At 33.5% G+C, this 23,518-nt stretch overlaps 3 protein-coding genes across 4 annotated transcripts; 1 reads left to right on the forward strand and 2 right to left on the reverse strand.

Annotated features, from left to right (window-relative positions):
* Positions 1–720: 720 nt before the first annotated feature.
* On the reverse strand, positions 721–5,409 carry LOC109169212. The gene is made up of 5 exons (XM_019318065.1): positions 4,946–5,409; positions 3,221–3,330; positions 2,757–3,128; positions 1,639–2,242; positions 721–1,163 (listed from the first exon to the last, which is right to left on the reverse strand). Exons 1-5 carry the CDS (start codon positions 5,220–5,222, stop codon positions 1,087–1,089), a joined length of 1,440 nt encoding a protein of 479 aa, XP_019173610.1. The 5' UTR covers positions 5,223–5,409; the 3' UTR covers positions 721–1,086.
* An 8,535-nt stretch (positions 5,410–13,944) lies between these two features.
* LOC109165071 (F-box protein At1g10780) lies at positions 13,945–16,190 on the forward strand. Of its 2 annotated transcripts, none has more exons than XM_019313687.1 (4): positions 13,945–14,187; positions 14,600–15,348; positions 15,436–15,716; positions 15,818–16,190. In XM_019313687.1, the coding sequence occupies exons 2-4, from the start codon at positions 14,604–14,606 to the stop codon at positions 16,052–16,054; spliced, it is 1,263 nt and encodes a 420-aa protein (XP_019169232.1). In that variant the 5' UTR covers positions 13,945–14,187; positions 14,600–14,603; the 3' UTR covers positions 16,055–16,190. The 2 variants fall into 2 exon arrangements, with proteins under 2 accessions (XP_019169232.1, XP_019169241.1); XM_019313696.1 differs by having other exon boundaries at positions 13,946–14,187; positions 14,600–15,342.
* Positions 16,191–18,074: 1,884 nt separating this feature from the next.
* LOC109169282 (transmembrane emp24 domain-containing protein p24delta4-like) lies at positions 18,075–20,906 on the reverse strand. The gene is made up of 4 exons (XM_019318159.1): positions 20,543–20,906; positions 19,288–19,497; positions 18,478–18,554; positions 18,075–18,318 (listed from the first exon to the last, which is right to left on the reverse strand). Exons 1-4 carry the CDS (start codon positions 20,747–20,749, stop codon positions 18,174–18,176), a joined length of 639 nt encoding a protein of 212 aa, XP_019173704.1. The 5' UTR covers positions 20,750–20,906; the 3' UTR covers positions 18,075–18,173.
* Between the last annotated feature and the right edge of the window lie 2,612 nt (positions 20,907–23,518).

Raw genomic sequence — 23,518 nt, forward strand, 5'->3', positions numbered from 1 at the left:
AGAATCACATATTTTCTCTAGTATTTTTAATTCCGTGGTTTTTTAGGAGAAAAAAAAAAGAAGATATTATTAAGATAAATTATCTTTATCTTTTATAATCTAAAATTGATGATTGATGTTAAAATAAGTATGTCATTTTAATGCCAATAATCTTGTGATCTAATGAAGTTGCTCTTCTTTATGGAAGGTTGTTGGATGATGAATGGTGTCTTATAACTTATAGTCTATAGGTATAAGAGCATTCTAATCTATGATGACTTATATAAAGAAGAGAAGATGACTTATATGAAGGAGAGAGAAGAGTTGAATTCTCACTGCACGTTTGGTTTTCTGTGAGGCCCGTCAGGAGAGAAAAAAATGAAACAAGAGGATGGGATGGCGTGCGTGGCATGCACGGACCGCGCTGCATACGCATCCACTTTTTTTTTTTCACATCAGACATGCTTTTTATTTATTTATTTTTTTCTCCTTTTCCTTCTTCTCTTTCCCTCTTCCCCTCCTAATTGGGACCTCAAAAACCAAAAATAAAAAAATAAAAAATTGCTATCGGAGATCCCCTAAACTCCAAACTTAAGAGCACCAGCCCCACAATGTGTGGGTGCGGGTGCTACACTTTCCCCAGTGTGGGGTCTGAATTAGCATCAGCACAGGGCTAATTGAATAAACTATGAATTCGTATATAATGCCACAAATATGGCTTACTGTTACTCCTTTCAGCAAAATAAACTATGAATTCGTATATAATGCCACAAATATGGCTTACTGTTACTCCTTTCAGCAAAATATACACAAATGTTCAGAATCTGGTTAGCATATGTGCATCATTGACATATATTGGCATTTGCTCACATTGCAGATGGTCAAATAGAACTATCTCAGTTTTACTTACCTTGATGAAAATCTGCTTTGGGCAAATTACATTTTTGAGTGTCATGGAGTGAAACAGAGGCCAGTCACCTTTGGCATCGGCCGGCAACTTCTTCATATATGCATGCTTTTATACACTTACGATATGCATTTAATGTTCCTGTCCCAGTCACTATCGTCCTACTTGAGCCAAATCGCGATGTTATGAGGCCACACGTGTCACCATATCCAACAAAGAAGGATCGTCAAGAATCCATTTAAGTAGAGGGCGTGCATCTCATTGTAGAAAACACGAGCTGCAAAATCAAACCCCATCTTAGGTTGACAAACATAGGCGATTTAAGAAGGACAAAGAACAAGAGACATAAACTAATGTGTTTCAAATAGGATATCCTATTTCCTTCTAGGTCATTTTTAAAAAATGTACCATACATCATGTATAAAGTTGAACCGTTACACTCTCTCAACACGCACACACATATATACTGAGATGAAACAAATTAGGGTGCGGTGTCACCACTCACTATTATCCAATCTCACATCATCTACCATCAGAGATCCTAAGTAAATGAAATCAGCAGATAAAGAGAGTGGGTTAGGGGTGATAATCAACTCATCTCCTGTTAACAAGCCAGCAAGGTCCACAGTTAAATATCAGTTATTTGGTGGGCCCCAAGTCCAAACAAATGATCATTGTGATAGCCTGATAGGTAAGGTGTCTGCTTGGAAACACAGATTAAAAAGAAGAAAGCGGCAAGGATATTAACTTACATGATGGAGACAAAGAGAATCCTGAAGAGACTTGTGATGCCAACACAAAACCTTTTTCAATCAATTCTTCACGGTCCTCACTGGGGTAATATGATACAGCAGCCAGCGGAGAAAGACCAGGAGACACCGTTGGCATGGCATGAGAAGCCGGTGATGGGCTCGGACCACATGGTGGACTTCCCAATCTATGAGGGGAAGCAGGCGCCTGTGAAGGCACTGGTGAAGCAGTGACGTGGGATGGAGGGTGCCCCCGTTCTTCACCGGGAGTTGGGGCATATGTGTGGCTAGTATAAGATGGTGCTGAAGATGGTTCAGGATCATATTGTACTGGAGATGGAGATGGAGCTGAAGCTGGGGCAGCAGTTGGTGGCACAGCCTGAATTGAATGACTTAGAAAGGAAGACAAACTTATTTGCTTAACTTTACCAAAAACAGAGTTATCAAGGCCAAGATTTGCAGAGGGAGGGGAATCAGTGATTATTCGAGCCAATTGTTTCAATCTTTCTGGTGGTAGAACATCAACATCAGTAACAGCAGAAACTTCAATTGTAACAGGGGGATCTCTTGTAGAACCAATATTGTTTTTGACCATTACAAAAATGTCCTAGGATAGAAAAATAAAAGCATGATTAAAAGCCAAATTAAACGCCATATCAAATAAATCTGAGCATAAACAAAAACAAGTCAACCATCCAATCCTACATTAAAGTTCATGTCATAAAGAGTTACAAACAGAGATTTGAAACAGTTTCCATTTCTTTCCATCACTGTTGAGACAAAAAATTTGATGAAATTAAGAAGAATGGTGAAGTCCATTTTAGAAACATTCTTTTTTTGAAGAAACAAGAGTTCTTGCAACTATTAATGTAATTACATATGTATAAATTACACACGAAATAACAACAATAACAAAACAGTAGGATACAAGATAAAGAATGGAAGGAGTATTCCATTTTACACCCAAATTTAGAATCTGATAGCACACAGAATTAGAATATTTCCCAACAAAAATATCCCTCTCCTTTCTCTTTAAGGGCAAAAAGTTAGAAATTTCCCAGATCTTAGCCTACCATACTCACAGGAATTACTAAATTGTGAAAGCATAAATCAAGATGTACCTCATATGGCCTGAGATGTAAACCAGACTTCAGCTGCTCCTTTAACACCGCAAAATTCGACTTTATTTGTTCTATGGAATTATATAGTGTAAAGTTGAAGAGGTTCTGGGGCATGTCCCAGAATGTAGATCGGGGCTCAGGTATTATAGTGATTCCATCAGGAAATTTCAAAATCTCAAAAGAAAATGGTTGTCCGAAGATTGAGGTAGTCAGTGTCAAATTGGCTTGTTGAAGAAAGATATCTATAAAAGACATTTTCAGCAAATCTAAGGACAGCTGATTTATAGATGAATCAACTGGATCAGAAAGGACGCCGAATATAACATCACTCTGGTTAGATAAATCCGCCTGATGGATGGATAAAATTGCAACCTGTGGCCAATCAGCTTATTAGTTTGACTAACCTAGAATGCAAGGCAGCAAATACACAACAGAGCTTTTAACGGTTAACAAATAATACAAACCTTTGTGGAAGGAACTCCTATCTCCCCATAAATATCATATTCTAGTCTAGCAATGTTAGGAACAAGATCTGAAACTGGTTTCTCCAGCATGAAGTATGCTTGAACAGTAGCTAAACAGAAACAACAGTTATCAGAAGATACCGAGCAAGATAAAGCCAGTAATATCCATATTAACAAATAACAATGATATTCACCATTTGAGAATTGACTTATATATTATACAGAAGTTTAGTATTTCAATTCATCTTAGAATTATGACCATCGACCACTTTTCTCAAATTCAACCTCTTAGAGAAGAAGACTCTCCGTTGACTCATACCTCCACATAGGAAAATATCATTCTGGAGTAAGTCTTGTGTGAGACCGACTGACCGAGACTTGAGACAGTCGAATACTTTTTAACTAAAATGTAATACTTTTCTATGCACTCATAAAACATACTCCGTATTACATTTTAACTATAAAATATTACACATTTCACGGTGAGACGGTCTCACACAAAACTTACTCATCACTTTATTATATCTGTGACCCCAAATAATGACCCCGCTGGACAAAGAAACACTAGGCATAATGAAGGACCTTAAAGATTCAATATTTCTACTCCAATATTGGCTACAGGTATAACCTTAGGCAAGTTAAAGCCTAGGGCATCAGCTTGTAAAGATTAATACATCCCATCAGCTAATTCATTTGTACTTCACAAGCAATTTTAGCAGCCCAAGGCTGAAACCACTCCATCATCAAGACATCAATTATACTAAACTACCACCAAATTTGCTATGCATTCATCAACTACCACACAAACTTAAAACAATTTCAACATTTACAAGAGACAGAAATTGGTTTAATCGCCCAAACACAAAACCAAAAACCTTGAAATGAAAAGTGAAACCCCTTCCACTACCGTGATCAATTATACTAAACCCTACCACCACAATTGCTATGTATTCATCAGCTATCACAACAAACTCAACACAATTTTGACATTTACAGAGGCAGAAATGGCTTAAATCACCGAAAAACAAAAACCTTGAAATGAAAAGTGAAAGCCCTTTCACTTCTGTGATCAATTATACTAAACCCTACCACCACAATTACTATGTATTCATCAGCTATCACAACAAACTCAACACAATTTTGACATTTATAGAGGCAGAAATGGCTTAAATCACCGAAAAACAAAAACCTTGAAATGAAAAGTGAAAGTCCTTTCACTTCCGTGATCAATCATACTAAACCCTACCACCACAATTGTTATGTATTCATCAGCTATCACAACAAACTCAACACAATTTTGACATTTACAGATGCAGAAATGGCTTGAATCACAGAAAAACAGAAACAAAACCAAAAACCTTGAAATGAAAAGTGAAAGTCCTTTCACTTCCGTGATCAATTATACTAAACCCTACCACCACAATTGCTATGTATTCATCAGTTATCACAACAAACTCAACACAATTTTGACATTTACAGAGGCAGAAATGGCTTGAATCACCGAAAAACAAAACCAAAAACCTTGAAATGAAAAGTGAAAGTCCTTTCACTTCCGTGATCAATTATACTAAACCCTACCACCACAATTGCTATGTAATCATCAGCTATCACAACAAACTCAACACAATTTTGACATTTACAGAGGCAGAGAAGGCTTGAATCACGGAAAAACAAAACGAAAAGTGAACCAAAAATTACGAAAGCATAAAAAATTAAAAGACTCACAACTGAGCTTGATTGCCTCTTTTGCATCAAACCCGGACTGGTTAGAGCGGCGTGGGAAGACCCAAAACACGGCGGACAGTAAAACGGCGACAGTCAGCAGCAAGACAAACACGCACTTGAAATTAAACCCGCGGAAGATTCTAGAAACACCCACCGGACATCCCTCGCAACAGCAGCAGCAGCAGAAGATTCTGGAAACGCCGCCCTCGCCGGACCCATTCCGGCCCCCCTGCTGTTGCTGATGCAGTGGCAGTTGCCGCTCATCAGATTTCCCCATTCTATGAGCATCTGGAACAGTGGAACACTGCACTTCCTCTCTCTCTCTCTCTCTCTCTCTCTCTCTCTCTAGCTTTTACTGCAGAGTTTCAATATGGTTTCGGTGCTTTTCTTTCTCGCTCTAAAAGATGGAGAGACAAGTGGGCGTTCGTGGTGAACTGATGCACCCTCACGCAAACGCATACGCTTTGCGGTGCTTTTCACGATTTTGGTACTAATCCACTCACTGCACCACTTACATACACTCGTACCATCCTCCAATTTCTTTTTTTGGTTTTTACTTTTTGAATTAATATCGTCTAAAGTCCTCCGAGTATAATGATCTTGTCACGTTTAATTCTAAACTTTTAAATTGATTATATGTAGTCTTTTGACTTTCAAATTTAACCATTCATAGTCAAACTAACTACCCATGGTCCTTCAACTATTAAATTTTAACCAACCATGGTCATTTCAAGAGGACCACGGCTGGTTAAATTTCGAAAGTTGAAGGACCATGGGTGATTAACTCGGACCACGAATGGCTAAATTTGAAAGTCAAATTACCACAGATGGTCAATTTAAAAATTTAGGACTAAACATGGCAAAACCACTATATTTGGAGGACTTCATGTGACATTAACTCTTACTTTTTAGTATGACTTTGTACACAATAATATTTTTTTTTAATAACTCTGTATTATTTTGGTATGAATATTATTTTGGGGTGTAATTAACTAATTACTAACCAAAAAGTTTGTAATATCACAATCTTGGATTTGATTTTTCTTTAAAAAGAAAAATATTATTTTCCTCCTGCGAATTTAAAAAGAAATACAAAAATTTGTATGAGATCGTCTCATGATAATCGTTATACCTTGCATCACAACGCACATAGCAATGTGCGCCCATCCTCTCAAAACAATATCGTATTGTTAAGTTGTGTGGAAAATTGACGCGCCGCAGTGTATGTGATTCTGTTATACAATTATGTACATTATATTATATAATTATGTACATTCTATTATACAATTATGTATATTCAAAACAGTGAATTTTTTTTAAGAGTTAAGAGTTTATGTGTATTATGTTAAGGGTTTATGTGTATTATGTTAAGAGTTTATGTGTATTATGTTAATAATGTATGTGTGTTATGTATTATGTTAGATTATGTGTATTATCCTTTCAAAAAAGTGTATGTGTATTCTGTTATATAATTATGTACATTCTATTATACAATTATGTACATTCGAAACATGGAATTTTTTTAACAAGTTAACATCAGACACGGGAAAAGTGTATGTGTATTCTGTTATATAACTATGTACATTATGTTATACAATTATGTACATTCGAAACATGGGAATTTTTTTTTAAGAAGTTAACATCAGACACGAGAAATGGAATTTAAAAAAATATATATATACAAAACGACGTTGTTTTGGGCCAGAGCGCACAATGCACGATATAATTTGCCGTCTCATGGATCTCAGTATGTAAGACGCATCGGATCTTTGATTAATGAGGTTAAAGATCTAATCCATTAATAAATAAATAAATAAATAAATAATTGACCCATTAATCAAATATCTGGCCCGTCTCACATATTGAGAACCGTGAGACGGTTTCACACAAGTGTTACCAAAAAAAAAATTTATCTACATGACAAACTTCCATTTCCATCCACGACTATTATTTTAGTGACAGAATTCATCACACATATCACACCTTCGTTTAAGACATGTCGAAATATGAAATTATTAAGGATATTTTCACTCTTTTCAAATTAAGGTATTAATTTGAACATGAATAAAGGGATTTAAGCCCTAAGATCTATCTCAATTCGCAGTTCTCTTCCTCAAATTAAGGTAGGATGAAAAGGAGAACTGCTCATTAGGATCGATCTTAGGGCTTAAATCCATTTATTCATGCTCAAATTGAAATCTTAAGTTCAAAATTACAAAAATACCTTTAAATTTTTTAGATTTTGGCATGTCTTAAATAGAGGGGTGGCTGACGTGATGAATTTTGGTACTAAAATAATAGTCATGGATAAAAATTAGTACTAAAACAATAGTTGTTGAGAAATGCAGGGCAGGCTCGAAACCTTTTTGTATTCAATGCAAGCCTTAAGGGAAACTACAATAGTGATTTTTGAGAATATTTTTAAGGTCGTAATGCTTATGTGGAGAAGAGAAGGATATGATAGAAAACGAAATGAGTCCTTGTGCAATAACCTGATTTTGTCTCTAAAGTAGGACCCACACCAAAAAAAAAAAAAAAAAACGCAAATTATGCCATGGAATCGTGTTCACCGAGAATGGTGAACACAAGGCAAAACGACGTCGTTTTTAGGCATAAAAAAAAAATCGCGGATGTGGAGTTAACGGCGCGCGTTTGATCAAATTATGAATTTTATGAAAATTCATAATCGCATAACAGTAAATTCATAATCGCATAACAGAAAATTCATAATCTCACAACTGAAAATTCATAATCTCATAACAGAAAATTCATAATCCTATAACAGAAATTTATAATCTCATGGTTCCAAAGTGAATGTGTAGGCATGGTTTCAAAGTGAATGTGCAGGCATGGATTAATAATTTATGAATGCCCGTGATTTCGGACGGGAATATGTAGGCATGGTTCCAAAGTGAATGTGCAGGCATGAATTCATAATTTATGAATGTCCAAAATTATGAATGTAATGAAAATTCATAATCTCATAACAGAAAATTCATAATCGCATAACAGAAAATTCATAATCTCATAACTGAAAATTCATAATCTCATAACAGAAAATTCATAATCTTATAACAGAAAATTCATAATCTCATGGTTCCAAAGTGAATGTGTAGGCATGGTTCCAAAGCGAATGTGCAGGCATGGATTCATAATTTATGAATGTCCGTGATTTCGGACGGGAATGTGTAGGCATGGTTCCAAAGTGAATGTGCAGGCATGAATTCATAATTTATGAATGTCTGAAATCTTTGTTCACCTCAAATTAAAGTGAAACCGCAAAATGTGAAAATAAAGAAGAAAAGTCACGCAATTAAAAAAAAAAAAAAAAAAAAAAAAAAAAAAAAAAAAAAAAGATAACGGTGTACTAACACCGTTGGAACCGTGTTCACCGTGAATGGTGAACACGGTTCCATGGCATAACGTCCCAAAAAAAAATAAAAAAAATTTGCCCATTGCCACATGAAAAGCACCAGAATGCGCCCAACGAGACGCATGCACTCCACACACGTTAATCTGCAACTATTCATTTCTTTTTTGTTGTTCATTTTTTTTCCTTTTTACCCTTCCCTCACATCTTATATTTCATAGTCACACTTGCAAAAACTCATCAAAATTTATGTCAATTGAAGATGCTCAAGCTTTGTATTTGTATCGGGTTGTACTCAATACAAAGAGTTACCATACTAATCAATATGGTACGGAGTAACAGTTTAGCTGTGACAATGTTATAACACTCAACCGTTGAGTGTTATTGAATGAAAAAATAGGTGTGGTAAACTTTATAAATATTGTAAATTAAAAGTTTGCAATATTTATAAAATGGACATATTTTTTTTTTTATATTAAAACTCTCAACTATTAATGGACTCATATAGGTGACTGAGATCAATTCTCGCTTTTTACATCGGTAGTTGTTCTCATTTAAAGGTTTTAGTACAAAAAACACGAAGTTAATATTATTATTATTACAAATTTTTAAGTTTACAATATTTATAAAACTGACATTGTTTACTTTCTATAAATATTTGATAACCCTTAATCATTGATCTAACCTAAATTGGTGGATCATATTAGTCTACAAATAAACTCTCCAACACAAACATGCACACACACATGTATACGTACACGTACACTATATCCTACAGGTCTCCAAATACTTATATATTACTATCCACAACCAAATTATATACATTCATTAATAATAGATAGCTAACCATGTCCAAATATGATATAATTTAAGATTCATTCATGCTAATTTATTTTAACCTTAAAGTACCTTTGATGCCTAACCCAAAGTTCCTAATCCCTAGTAGAATAATGTCCCACGACCCCATTTGGTACGTAAACAATTAAATAGATTTGATAACGATTCTGCCACCCAACGTTGATGATAAGCAATGTTAGATGGTGAAGTGTGAAAGAGGGAGGAAGCAGTTGGTAATAAACAATACATGATAAAGCCCTAATTTTTGTCTTTATAGTATAAAAGTGATAAAAGTGACTAGAAAATGCTATTATTATTCACATTTTTAAGTCAGATTTTGTATATATAATGTAAATATAATGTGTTATTATCTTTTATATAAAATTATATAGTGTTTTTTTTTTCGCATTCAAAACAAGTATGGTGTTGATCGACACCAACATTGGTATGTATTTCTAACGCGGATTGCAATTTAATAGTGAATACGAAAGTCTTTGAGTTTGTAGGGGTACGTTAGTGTCGGACATTGTAGACTTTCATGCTTTTTTTTTTTTACTTAAGTGATCTCAACGCCCTAGACTAATCATAATTCATAAGCCCACAGGATCCTGTCCCTAGAGCCATTACAGAGGTAAATCACGAGTTGTTCAATTATATTACTTGTCAGATCCTAGTATTTATGCGCGCCCAAGGGATCCAATTCGATCACACCTCTCATCATCATGGGCCGTTTTCCCATTTAGGTTTCTCGTGGGATCCAAGCCTCTACACAGCCGCATTCAGTTGTGATATCAAGTTAGGCGACGAACCACTACGCTAATCAATGTTTTTTTAATGAAAATATGAAGAGCGACCCGACGAAAAAATTATAGGATTATAAGCTGGAACACACATAGAATCCAATAATAGTACATAGTGGGCTCTTAACAAGGCTATTACTATGTTCTTAAAGCATCATTGGTTGAAGGAACTAGAAAGGTCAATAAGAAGTGCATTAGGTAGATTAAAGAATTATAGTGGCCCAATCACAAGGTCCAGATTGTCAATACAATTAAGACAACCCTTCATTGGTTATGTTCAATTCAAGTCAAGCCCATTTGCAAAATATGAAGAATAATTCAAGGCTTTTCATTCAATAAAACTCTTATGACTTTCTTCGGCTCCTCCAGCGCTCTGTACTTCTGCCCATCCAATTTCCGGATGGGCAAAACTTCCTCTTAGGACTTTCTTTACACACCTTTAAAAGGAAAACAAAGCACATTAAAAAGGAAAACAACACACCTTTAAAAGAAAAGCCACGCACCTAAAGCTTTAGACCGATACACCTTAAGAAGGAAAACCACGCACCTTAAGTTTCAACAACTTACACACCTTAAGCACACAAATCATGCACATTAATAAGGAAAACAACGCACCTAAAGCTTTTAGAGTGACGCACTTAAGTTTCAACAACTAAACACATTAAGCACACAACACAAAAATCACGCACTTTAAATTTGATTTAGATGCAAAAAGACAAAAATTGTCATTGCATTTTTTTTTTTATTTTTAATTTTTGTTAATCCTTGACGTTGTTTTTGACAAGATCAATGACTCTCATCTCATCCCACAATCGCACCTGGCACACCCAACTGTACGGGAACCATATATATATATATATATATATATATATATATTATGGTTCAATCATTCTTGATTGATGAATGATTACTGAACCATTTGACATGAATTGAAGATGACATGAGGCATGCACGGAAAAAAAGCTATAAAATGATGAGATAAAATTAGGAGTGCTATGATTGTTCAAATAGACAAGTAATCAAATTATAGAATTGACAAGTTAATAGTTTTGATGTAAAATAGGTACGTAATTGATAAAATCACATCGTCTTTTTTTTTTTTCATGTTTTTTTTTTTTTTTTTTTTTAATATATAACATAGGTTTCCTGACTTTAATTTGTCAAACTATATCATGAAATCATTCATAGACCCACCATCATGCCAATGAAAAGGTAAATCAATAATATATCTTTGAGATTCAACACCAAATTATATATCTTTGCACACAAGAAGTCAAACTCAAACCTCTAATATTTGTTAGTTGTTGTAATCAAACATTCACATTATATTGTCGATGTAAGCAAATCTTAAGTGAGGTTTATCATCCAATATACCAACGCCCTGAGTGCCGAGGGGAACCACAAAGTTTCACATCATCCTTGTTGTTTGGATGACAATGGATACTTGCAACCAATACTTGAGAGTGTGCACCAGATAAACTCATACTTATGCAATGGTCCACAAACCACACATGAGAAGTAAAACGCCCGCGCTAGTTAAAAAGATCCCATGCGACAAATTCGATCAATATAGGGTGTTATTAAAAACGAACCCCTGAGGACATTAATATACAATAATAATCATGTTTCACTTAATTAGTTGACTGGCCTTTCGGAGCTACAAACGACATCTTCCTTATCTTGTTGGGTGGTTGTGATAATCATCCTCAAAACCCTAGCTAATTTCTTTGTTAGTTTAGGCATAACTTTCTTGATTTTCTATATGGTTAAATGATCACATCCTAGCTCACCCATTTTTCACTTCATTTGATCTCATCTCCCATCTCTCCAACTTGAAATAGAAAATTAGTTCATATTTCAATTCTCACAATCTCGTGTACTATACTATATAATAAAGTAATAAACATTTGCCGTATTCGGCAAGAATGACTACATAAATTTGTATAAAGGCCTTACTATCTGTAAATTGTAATTATACATTATATTTTGGGTTACAAGGAAAATTCATAATAACTATTTAAAAATGTATATTATGTAAATTTTATTTTTGTATGTATAAAAACTCATAAATTATTATACACATAAGAGATAAATCGTGTTAAAAATAACATTTGGAAGCAAAAATCAAAATCGTGATATTTTGTATAGGAATCATGCTCCACCTATATTTGGACGCTCCCTTTTGACAATACAAAACTAATAAGAGGCATGACTCTTTCTTAGATATATAAGAAGAGTCTTCCCTATAATACAATTTTCGTGTGTCGAGGATATGAGGGAGCAATAATCATTATTTTTTGAATCATGGTTTACACAGTTGTGTTGACTACGAATAAAAAGTACTCTATATATTACTTGTGTTTTGTACACAAAGTACATTATTTGAATACTGAAAGTACATTATTTTGTATATTATCAAATAATGTACATTTAACACACAAATAATATACTTTTTGTATATTAAAAATGTACTTTATATTTATAGAAAATACACTATTTGAGTACTCAAAGTTCATTATATTTTATATAATGTACATTTAATATACAAATAATGTAATTTTTGGTATATTAAAATGTATTTTTTTAATGATTCATACAGTGCTATGTGGACCGTGGTCCATATAAAAATTTGCCCATGGGAGGGGGACAAAGAAGCCAAAAGTGATAAGGAAAAAAAAAAACAAATTGAACGTTGAAGAACTATACATGTCTTAAAAACAAGCATATTTTGTTACAATTTTTTTTAGGTATGTATAAATATATAGAATTCGTTATTGGAAATAAGTAGAATAACAATATTAATTCTCCCTCATAATAATTTAACATTTTAATTTAGATAAAATACATATTTAAAATTTTGTTTCTATTGGGGAATTAAAATTTTCATATTTATATTTCTCTTATGAATTAAAATACTAACAAGTTGTTAAGAATCATGTCCTACCACTCTTGTTAGATGGTTTGCAAATTGTTCTGTCCATATTTTTTTTTTTGTGTGTGAAAAACCGCTTTTAAATCAAGTTCGAGTGAGTGGTATGCCATTCCACCTTCATATATTACTAACATCTTGTCTTCTAACATAACTTATTGATGATTTTTTTTTTTTTTTTTTTTTTTTTTTTTTTTTTTTTGTAATAAGAGATCATTCACAATTATTATTTGAGAGTAAGCATAAAATTAGATAAATCACATTCTTATGTAATAGTCACTAAACTATACTAGGTAAATTACAAATGGTTCAGTAAATAGTAATTGGGTACTTGGGGGAAGAGACCAGTGTTCGAATCTTAACGGGTGTTAATGTGAGAATTATGCCTAAAGTGAAATCTCTCTTGTATGCATTGACATTTGGTCATGTATATTAAACCCATTAAATCATCGTGTCTTATAAGGGTCAAATAGGCCATCGAACTGCACACGATAATGCAATTAGGCCACTGAACCTAAAAAGCCAACAATTAGGTCCCTAAACTAACCAATTTCAAACAATTCTTCCAATTTATAGGTTTCCAACAAGTTAACAGGTCATCCTCCCAAATTAATTATTTTTTAAAAAAATAAAATTTAAAAATTAATTATTTAAATAATTTTAAAAAAACAGAATTCAGCCGATCTGTTTTTTTTTTTTTAATTTTAATAATTAATTTGGAGGATGACCTGTTGACTTGTTGGAAACTTTCAAATTGGAAGAATTGTTAGGAATTGATAAGTTTAGGGACTCAATTGTTGGTTTTTTGAGTTCAGTGGCCTAATTGTATTATCATGTGCAGTTCGATGGCCTATTTGACCCTTATTCCTAATATTTTTAAATGCTTCGTCAAGTCAAGATGTGGGGACGCTTGGGTAGGGATTCACCCAGGAAATTAGTCAAATTACAAATGAATTGACATTTGGGTTTCAATTTCATATTTTCATGTATTGGCACTTTGGCAGGCAAAACGGTCGAAAATTTTCAAAAATCAAAATAGTTCAAAAACCAGAGCGGGCTTGGGGGGTCTTCACCTTTCGCGTGCAGACAGGGAAGCAGACTTTCAGTAAAAAAATTAGAAAAAAAAAAAAAACAAAACAAAACAAAAACCCAAAGCTCCGCCCTCGCACTTTTTGAAATTTGAAAATGGCCCTTATAAACCCCGCCTCTCTCTCCTTCTTCCCCTTTCTTTATCAAATCGGGTTTCCAAGTCAAAAAGGAGCCAAAGCTCGGACCCGGCAGCTCAAATCTCTGCATCTTCTTCGCTGTAAGCTCAATTCCCTTTCTTTTCCGTCTCTCACTTGTGCATATATATGAATGAATGGATGAATGATTGAAGAATTGCACGTAAATCTAGCAGTTTACAGTTAATTTTATCTTGGATTTAAAGATTTGGACCTCCGCGCAAACTTTATTCAGCTCCGTGCGTTTGAATTTTCGGAAACATTGCGTTTTGTTTATTTCTTGATTAAAAGTTTCCGTATGTCTTAATTTTCTTACCTAGTGTTCTGCTGAAATTTTGTTGTTTATTATCATTTTGTTTCATCTTTATATCCGAATCTGTTTAGAATTGGTTTAGTGTGATAGGATAGTAAACTTGATTTGTAGTCATTTTTATTTTCTGCTGATTTTGGGTGGAGTTTTTAATTGACTATAACCTGTTTGATTTATGTTCCCACAGAAATGGATTCTCTACCCGATGCCATTGTGTACTATATTTTGTCCCACATAAGCAATGCCAAAGATGTGGCCTATTGTTCTTGTGTTTCCAAGCGGTGGAAGGAGACAATGCCAGCAGTTAGGAGCCTCTTCTTCCCTCGAAACCTTTTTGACAACTTTAAGGATGGAAACCCTGATGCTGTAATTGGACGGATGATTTCGTCGGTTGAGAGATTAGAAGCGCTTTGTATCTACTGCTCGTTCTCTGGGGTTAGTCTTGCTTCATGGCTTTCCCTTGTTGGACCATCACTAAAGAGTCTCGAGTTGCGTATGGACAACTTGAGTGAACTCCAATCCGACATGGGAAGTCCCTCCAAGTTGGATTCTATAAGAGCTGCGTGTAATTTGGAGTCTCTGAAGCTCTGGGGTGTGCTCATGAAACATTCCCCGAAATGGGACACTTTCCACAGGCTTAAGAATCTTGAAATTATTGGTGCGAGGGTTGATGATATGGCACTTTCTGACACATTGAAGCACTGTCCTAATATAAGGCAGCTGCTGCTGCTTGGCTGCGAGGGCCTTCGGTCTGTCATAATTGAGCTTCCACAGCTAGCGCTTTGTAAGCTTGATTTCTATGGCGCTGGTAATTGCTCTCTGTCTGTCAATTGCCCAAAGCTTGAAAACCTCGAAATACAAGGCTGTAGTTGGATTAAAGTTCCCGAGACCCAGTTCTTGAAGAACCTTTCTATTTCCAACAGTTCAGGTACAGGTACTAATCTTAATGCAATCTCAATCAAGTTTTATAGTTGTGTAATATCAGTTTTTTTTAATGTTCGAATGTTATTTTCATGTGCAGGGCGAGTTTATATGCTAGATTTTGGGAAGCTTGTAGCTCTGGAGACCTTAGCCATGAGGGGAATCCAGTGGAGCTGGGATGCTATAAGCAAACTGCTTCAAATGGCGAGCGAAGTGAAACAACTCTTCATGAAGGTGGAATTCACAGGGGATTTCGAAGCACTTCTGCCTTTCCCCGAGGTTGATTTTGCAGACTTCTTCAATAGCCACCCCAAGCTTCAAACATTCGACATCCATGGCGCTATGTTTGCAGCACTTTGCCAGAAAAACAGCTTGAAAAACGTAAGCTCTCTTGTATATTCTGAAGCAAAGTTAGTCTATTACTCTATTTAGCTGCAAGCCCGCAACAAGCAATGACATTACCCATATTTATGTGTTTGCAGCTAGACTCAAGCTTCGGGATTCCTTGCCTTGAAAAGGTGGTTGTTACAGTGAGATCACCGCTGAATGCTGAACAGAAAATGAGTACTCTCGAGTCGTTGCTAAGGTACGCCAAGAATTTGAGAAACATGAAAATTAAGATTCTTCAGATGAAGAGCTGCCACACCAGCTCAGATGAATTTTTTGAGGATATCTGCAGATTCAGTCGCATGAACCGCAAGATTGTTTCCATTGAATAGTGACTACTGAGATTTCACCATTTTTTTTTTGTCCATTGGTAACCATTCTTGTTGTCCTATAATAAAGATGCTTGAACTTTCAGGCTTATACTCTGATGATGATTGATTCACAATTGACTGTTTTTATTTATTTTTACATTATTCGTGCATGAATTTTCAAAATGTATGGTAGGCAGATAATTGGATTATATACAACAAAAATGAAGAAGAAAATAAGAAGAAATAGTTGGTTTAATTAATGAATAGTAAATATTATAAGTAAAATGAGATATATGGAGTATCAATTTAAACAAAATAGTTCAATTATACAAAATTTACTCAATTAGTTGAGGGATCATTTTAGATGAATTTGATAGTCGATGATCAAATTAAAAGTTATAGTATAGATGAATGACTATTTTAAGTTTTAATGCTTTTAATAAAATTATAAAGTTGACTTGCAAGTCTTTATACCATATGTAAATGTTATCATTTATATATCTTGATTCATTATATTGCGTATCATTATTTACCTGAACCACTAATATATAAATTTATTTTTAATATATTAGCTAAAAATGAATATTTATCAATGATTTATCATAGTTCAAAACATAATTTGCTGGTATAATTTGGATATTAATAAGATAGAAAATTTACTTTGTATTTCCTATTTTTGGAGGAAAAAAGAACATGCAAATGTCCATGCTCTTCAACTATTATCTCTGATTTTTTTTATTTTATTTTTATTTTTTTAAAAATAACCGTACTGTAGTCATACTCAAATGATAAAAAGAACCCATTAATACACAATTGATATCATTATATGTATAATAATAATTTTTTTTTTAAAAAAAAAATACAATATGTATGTATTTGAATTAAAGGTTAGAGGATATTGTTATATTAGGACATCTTTAATCTTTAATAGTGGAGATTAAAAGGGAGAAAAGGAAGAGAAAAAAAAAGAACATGGTTGAAAGGGAGAGAAGATTATCTTCATGAGAGAAAGTTCTCTTCGAAAGGAAAAGGGGAGAAAGCCGCAAGCTTGCATAGTGTGGCGTGCAATCGCCACACAAGTATGCAACTTGATTTTTTTTTCCCTTTTCTCTTCTAATTTGTTTTTTTTTTTTTTTTTGAAATGAATGTTATTTTATTTTTTAAATTACTATATTAAAATTTAGAGTTAATTTCAGCAATGGTCCTCCGACTATATTGATTTTCCAAAATTAATCCTTGACTTTTAATTTGAACACTTTAGGTCCCTTGACTTTCAATTTCTTTCCAATTAAGGTCTTTTCGTCAGAATACGGTTAATTGAATTTTAAATGAAGGGGTAAACTCATCATTTCACCTGCCTATGTATTATTCTTAGTATTTCTCCATTGTATACGCGATATATATGAAGATAATCTTAGTCGAAACCCTAAAATGTTCCTCGTCGTTCCCCATTTGCTGACTACTCGTGTGTGCGTTCCTCTATTATTGAGATGTTTACAAGGTATAACAACGAAATACGAAGGGAGAAATACGAAGAATAATACATAGGCATGTGAAAGGACGAGTTTACCCCTTCATTTAAAGTCTAATGAACCGTATTCTAACGAAAGGACCTTAATTGGAAATAAATTGAAAGTCAAGGGACCTAAAGTGTCCAAATTAAAAGTCTGAGATTAATTTTGGAAAATCACTATAGTCGGAGGATTATTGTTGGAATTAACTCTTAAAATTTATTTTAAAATTTTATTAGTTTTTGGTATATATATTATTTAAAAATTGTTTTTGATTTATTTTATTTCGCTATTTTAATTTAAAATCAAAATTATATTTCGTAGTTATAAAGTTAAAATTATTTAATTATAGATAAGTGAATAAAATAATAAATGATATGTATGGGTTTGAATGAGTAGTGCTCACAAAAAAGGAGAAAAAAAGGGAGAAGGATTAGAGAGAAAATAAGAAATGAGGTTATAAGGTGATGTGGAGGAGTTGAGCTTATAATTTGAGAAGAAAAGAGGAGAACTATTATGGATGCCCTAATTGAAAGTCAGAAATCTATTTGAAACATGTATTTAGGGAACATGTTACATGTGTATACTTTCCACACCAAAGACAAATTTTGAGTTTTGACAAAGAAAAGCTAAACAAGTTTCTTCTTTAGAAAAAACCGTTTCAACTGCCATACTTGCAGAGCTGAAACCAAGATGCAAACTCCCATAGACATCAGGCTGAACCTTGCCACCCTAGCATTTGTTTTTGTGCTCACTTTCTGCATCTTAAATTCTCTGGAATTGCATAAGAATAATTAGGATAAGAATAATCAACAACATTAATAATGTCATTTTTTTTTTCGTGTGTGGATAAAAGTGGAGCGAGAAAGCCGAAAAAAATACCTCGTTATAATTAATAATATAGTCTTGTAAATTGAACAAGTAGTTACTTACCTGATCATATGACCGATTATATTTTTACGAATTGCTTTAACTCTTTCTTCAAGCTTTCTCAACTCAAGCTCAAGACCCTACAATTGATAGAAAGTTGGATAATTAATCTCTCTGAGTTAATACCACTTATAATAACATCCACTTTTAGTCTCTTGACTATAAAATTTTTATAAATGCTCTCTATGAAGAAAGATAAAATTTAGTGTCTTTTAAATATTTTGTATCAAATTTGGTCAATTTATAAAAGTCGAAGACCACTTATAATAACATTCACTTTTAGTCTCTTGACTATAAATAAAAATTTTATAAAAACGAAGAAGGATAATTTTATAAAATTTAGTGTCTTTTAAATATTTTGTGTCGAATTTGGTGAATTTATAAAAGTCGAAGAACTTAAAAAAGAATGAAATAACAATTGAAATGTAAAGTATTAGTAGTACTGCTATAGCTAAGAGATTAAAAAAAAAAAGTTATATTACTCTATAATGTGACAATTGATGATTAATTATCTTCATTTTATTAATCTCAATAAAAATGTCAACATCAAAATTTTATGAGAGGAAGTAGAATTTGGGAGTAGAAATATTACTTTCTGAATTTCGATAAAAAAATTATATGTCTTGCTCTGCCCACTCCCCTGCTTGTATCTAATAATGAAAAGTTTATGGTGGTTACTAATACTAATATGGGTGTAGCTTGTACTTAGAAATAAGTCAAAGACTTTAGATTTTTGCCAGATATAAAAGAAATTAGTACGTATTGACACCATAAATTTTTGAAGTATAAAAAGTGCATCAATGAAAGTGTCACCTCTATTTTCTCTGCTCTTGCAACTGATTCCCAATCCTTTGTAAAAATCCCAGTTTTCCAGTCAAGGCTAACAGTTAAAACCTCACTGGAATTATTGCCATCAATCCTAAAACATGCAACATAGATTCCTTCCTCAGTAGTTGTGAAGCTAAATTCTCCCATTGTCACATTCTCCTTGTGATATAGGTTGTTTCCAAGCGGTGATGTAATCTGCACATTATAAGTAAAAAAGAGATGGTGAAAAATATTTACCAATGCAGTTCAAAACTTCATATATGAAATGTTCATCTGCCATGAAACTCATTCAAACGAAAAATTCAACCAAGTTAGTCGGACTGTTTCTAAATTTGACTTTTAGTGGAAGCGACTCTTTTGGCTTTCTTGGTTCGAGTGGTCAACTATGAATAACTTAAGTTGGTTTATCTTCTTGTGGTGTTTTACTGACTAGGGTTACAAGGTTAGGGTTTATCTTCTTGTGGTGTTTTACTGGCGAGGATCACAAGGTTAGACTTACTCAGTAAACCCCTTCAGTAGTAGTTGCAAGTTTCTCTCTCACCCAAGAAAAAAAAAAACTCATTCAAACCATCATCAATCCAAATTGGATGAAGTTTGGTCCGGGACGATATCGAATTTGAGCATGTTGGGTAGGGTTGGTAAAGGGGTCATGTCTAGTACGGCTGGAAAATTGTTGGGCAGAAGCCATAAAGCCCTTAAGGGCCAAGTCCAATATCCAATTTGTCTCGAAATGTGATGTTGGTCTATAATTAAGGAAATAAGTTGCGCATTCGCCAGTAGCTATAGCTTTTGGCTTGGTAAACTTTTGATCTTAACAAGTGATATCACAATTAAGAATAATAATCAGTAAAGCCCCAAATAAGACACTTATCAATGCAATAGTTACAAATTAGAAACTCAATTTAGCTAACAAAACATACCAATTTTACAAAAACAAAAATAATGGAATGACTAAAGTTTGATGGGTTGTGAGCGAAGATCTGTGAAAAATCTCAACCTCAAAACAGCTACATCACAGAATCTCTGCTTCTGTTCAGTCTCAATAGCACTTCTAATTCAATCGACCTATTCATAACGCAAAACTATTCCTTTTCTATACAGAATTCTATCGAATATATGGAGTGAGTTAGGCAAAATTCATACCAAATCCATTGTTCTAAATCCAATCAAAATCAATGTACTTTTGTACTAGTAAAAACATGAATGGTGAGGAGGAGATTTAAGGGGGAAAAGGTTTAACCTCGACGGCCATGGTGGGGGCGGGGTCGTCGCGTGTAGACGAGAAAGAATAGTAATTTCCGAAAACGATTACGTCGGCGTAGATTTTCTCCGACAGGCACTTGGAGCCGGTCGCCGGCAAATGAAACCAAATGCCTTCGCCATTCTCTGAGAGTACGAAGAGGATCGTCAGCGACAGCAGCCATTTGCGAGCTCTCTCCCTCGCCATTTTTCCTTCTTTCTCTCGATCTCCCTCTGCTCTGTATGTCCGTTTCGGATTTTGGCGTCCGTTCACGCTCTCCGGACTTAAATTCTAGCCTGCAAAAACGAATTGTTGAAATCCCGCGAACGTAAACTCGTCAGTTTACAAATTCATAAACCCGGTTTTTTTTTTTTTTTTCCTTCGAGAGTTTTTAATTTTTTATGGTTAAGACTTTTTTTTTTTTTTTTTTTTTTTTTTTTTCATTTGAGCATCATCATTATTTTGAATAGGTTTTTGAGAAAAAGAATAGGTCGAGGAAAGATGAATATGTTTTTGAAAAGGCTAAGCTTGGGTGGAGGAAAGAAAAAGAACATTGGTCTTTGTTGAAGGACCAATGTTTTTGTTAGTTTCGTGGGTCCCACCAAGATTTATACATCTAGTCGAGTGCATAAATCTTTTTAATATTTTTTTTAAATTTTTCAGATTTTGATTTTATTTTTTATTTTTTCTCTCGTTTTTCATATTTTCTTTTCTAGTCATACTTAAAAAGGAGTTAATTCCACCGGAGGTCTCTTGTCTTTGGTGGCAATTCCAAATTTAGTCCCAGAATATCGTTTTTGCAATTTACATCCCAGACTATCGTTTTTAGACACTTTTAGTCCTTCTCATGTTTTTTTTTTTTTTTTTTTTTAATAAGGACATTTTTGTCTCTTCATATTTTTCTTTGGTTATTTTTCCGGTTTCAACCAGTTTAATTGGTTTAAGACTTTACTAAAAATTTGTTGAAAAATATGATTACTAAAAATCAAAGGTTACCTACCCATTAAACTGGTTGAAACCGAAAAAATAACAAAAGAAAAATATGAAGAGACACAAATGCCCTTATTAAAAATAGAAAAAATCATGAGAAGGACTAAAAGTGTCCAAAAAACAATAATATGTGATGTAAAATGACAAAAACGATAATTTTGGACTAAATTTAAAATTGTCACAAAAAACAAGGGACCTCCGGTGGAATTAACTCTTACAAAAACTACAATGATTAATTAAAAAAATAAAGGTGAGTTATATTTTAACGGTCTAAATGTGCCGCAACTAATATTATGCATAAAGTTCAACTTAATAAATAACTAAATTTATTCCTAATTCATGCATTTTTAAAGACATAATAAAATCTCATAATTTAAACAACAAAATATTATGCAATGAAGAATAGCGCATAAAATTAAATCAACATGCTCACATTCCAAACAAATTACATCACTTAAAACAATATAATACAAGCAATATTATCAAAATCAGAATTCAAATGTTAAAACAAGTTACGAAATTAATGTTTGAAACGACAATAAATATGCTTTTCCAAAATTTTTAAATTGATTAAATATGCTCCACACAGTCCACATCACAATTAATAATATTCTTTGAATTTTTTTTGCAAATAGTCCAAAATTATACTCGTAATAAATAGCCACAACAATATTATAATGATTAGAAGACTAAATATGGAAAACCATTTGTCAAAATCGCAAGCCTCTAAAATATTATTTTCGAAAGAAAAAAACATTAATGCCCAAAAAGGCTATAATTAAAAATTTTGACCGGATCATATCCGAATAAGGAAATACTTAGGTGGTTAAGATGCTAAAGTTTTTTACCATTAACATTCTTCCAAAAGGCTGAACCCCAATCTTAAGAGCTTTTTACTATTAACATTCTTTTCACACTGAGTGAAGCATGGTTTCCGTATCGAAAGATTACAAATTCGATTCTTGTAACACTCTTTCGATTGAGGGCATAAAATTTACCCAATATACATTATATATAATGATTGCAAATTTTCCTTATTAACTAAAATCCAGCGGTGACATATTTAAAAAATATAATTTAATTATATTGTGTTCTTTAACTATTAACAAATTTGCTATCATCGTTTTTTTTTTCTTTTAATATAACTTATATGCTTGGTGTTATTTTTTCAATACAATATAATGATACATAGCAATAAACTACAAGAAGGTGGTTAGGTCACAACAATATAATCTATTGTCGAAAATAAAACTTTGAACTCCCAACCTTATGCTTAAATAATTAATTCAAGTCTTTACCCAATCCAACTAACTCTTTTGATAAATATATGTTATTTTACATGTGAAGATGTAAAATAAAAAATAAACTAGAGGCTAATGACCAATTAGGCACTTAATATGGCAGTGATCCGGTTCTCTTCATTCATTTGTCAAAATTAATATCGATTAGCTATTTTCCATTTATTGTGAAGTCTTTTTAATGTATAGAGCATTTAATAATTACTCGTACTTCGCAAGTATTAAATATGCATAAAATGTATTATTGTTACATTTTCTTCTCCCTATTGTAATATTGTTACATTTTCTTAATTGAGTGTTAAATATGTCATGAAAATATTTTAAATTTTTATATTAATGAGGCTTGAACAGTTGAATCTAAGGGCATCCTCAAAAAGTCATATAAAGTGTGGCTGAAGTTAACGCTATGACTTCTGATTCCCTCTCGTTCGTTCCGCCACCACCGACGGTAGCCAACAGGTCACCGGAGGAGCAAGATCTCCTCGAAAGAAGCACCAAGAAAACTAAGAGAGGACGCGATGTGTTAGAAGGGGCTTCGGAGCTAAGGTCTGAAGAGCCCTCTGAGAATACAGGGGGAGTAGGCACCCCGGACTCCGGCCAGTGGAGAACACCGGCGGTAACCCCAGTCGAAGCTTGGAATAGACGCGAAGGAAAACAGCCACTGGAAGAATTGGATGATTCGGAGGAC

The sequence above is a fragment of the Ipomoea nil genome, unplaced genomic scaffold, assembly GCF_001879475.1.
Source record: "Ipomoea nil cultivar Tokyo-kokei standard unplaced genomic scaffold, Asagao_1.1 scaffold0317, whole genome shotgun sequence".
Taxonomy (NCBI): Eukaryota; Viridiplantae; Streptophyta; class Magnoliopsida; order Solanales; family Convolvulaceae; genus Ipomoea; species Ipomoea nil.

Bases quoted from the DNA above. Each gene is read 5' to 3' on its own strand.
- LOC109165071 (XM_019313687.1), top strand. From the start codon at position 14,604: ATGGATTCTCTACCCGATGCCATTGTGTACTATATTTTGTCCCACATA. The intron at 15,349-15,435 runs GTACTAATCTTA...TTTCATGTGCAG, and splicing joins TTCCAACAGTTCAGGTACAG to GGCGAGTTTATATGCTAGAT. The intron at 15,717-15,817 runs GTAAGCTCTCTT...ATGTGTTTGCAG, and splicing joins AGAAAAACAGCTTGAAAAAC to CTAGACTCAAGCTTCGGGAT.
- LOC109169282 (XM_019318159.1), bottom strand. From the start codon at position 20,749: ATGGCGAGGGAGAGAGCTCGCAAATGGCTGCTGTCGCTGACGATCCTC. The intron at 19,498-20,542 runs GTTAAACCTTTT...TATAATGTGCAG, and splicing joins CCCCCACCATGGCCGTCGAG to ATTACATCACCGCTTGGAAA. The intron at 18,319-18,477 runs GTAAGTAACTAC...ATGCAATTCCAG, and splicing joins ATAATCGGTCATATGATCAG to AGAATTTAAGATGCAGAAAG.
- LOC109169212 (XM_019318065.1), bottom strand. From the start codon at position 5,222: ATGGGGAAATCTGATGAGCGGCAACTGCCACTGCATCAGCAACAGCAG. The intron at 3,129-3,220 runs GTTTGTATTATT...GATTGGCCACAG, and splicing joins TAGGAGTTCCTTCCACAAAG to GTTGCAATTTTATCCATCCA. The intron at 2,243-2,756 runs GTACATCTTGAT...TTTCTATCCTAG, and splicing joins TACATCTCAGGCCATATGAG to GACATTTTTGTAATGGTCAA.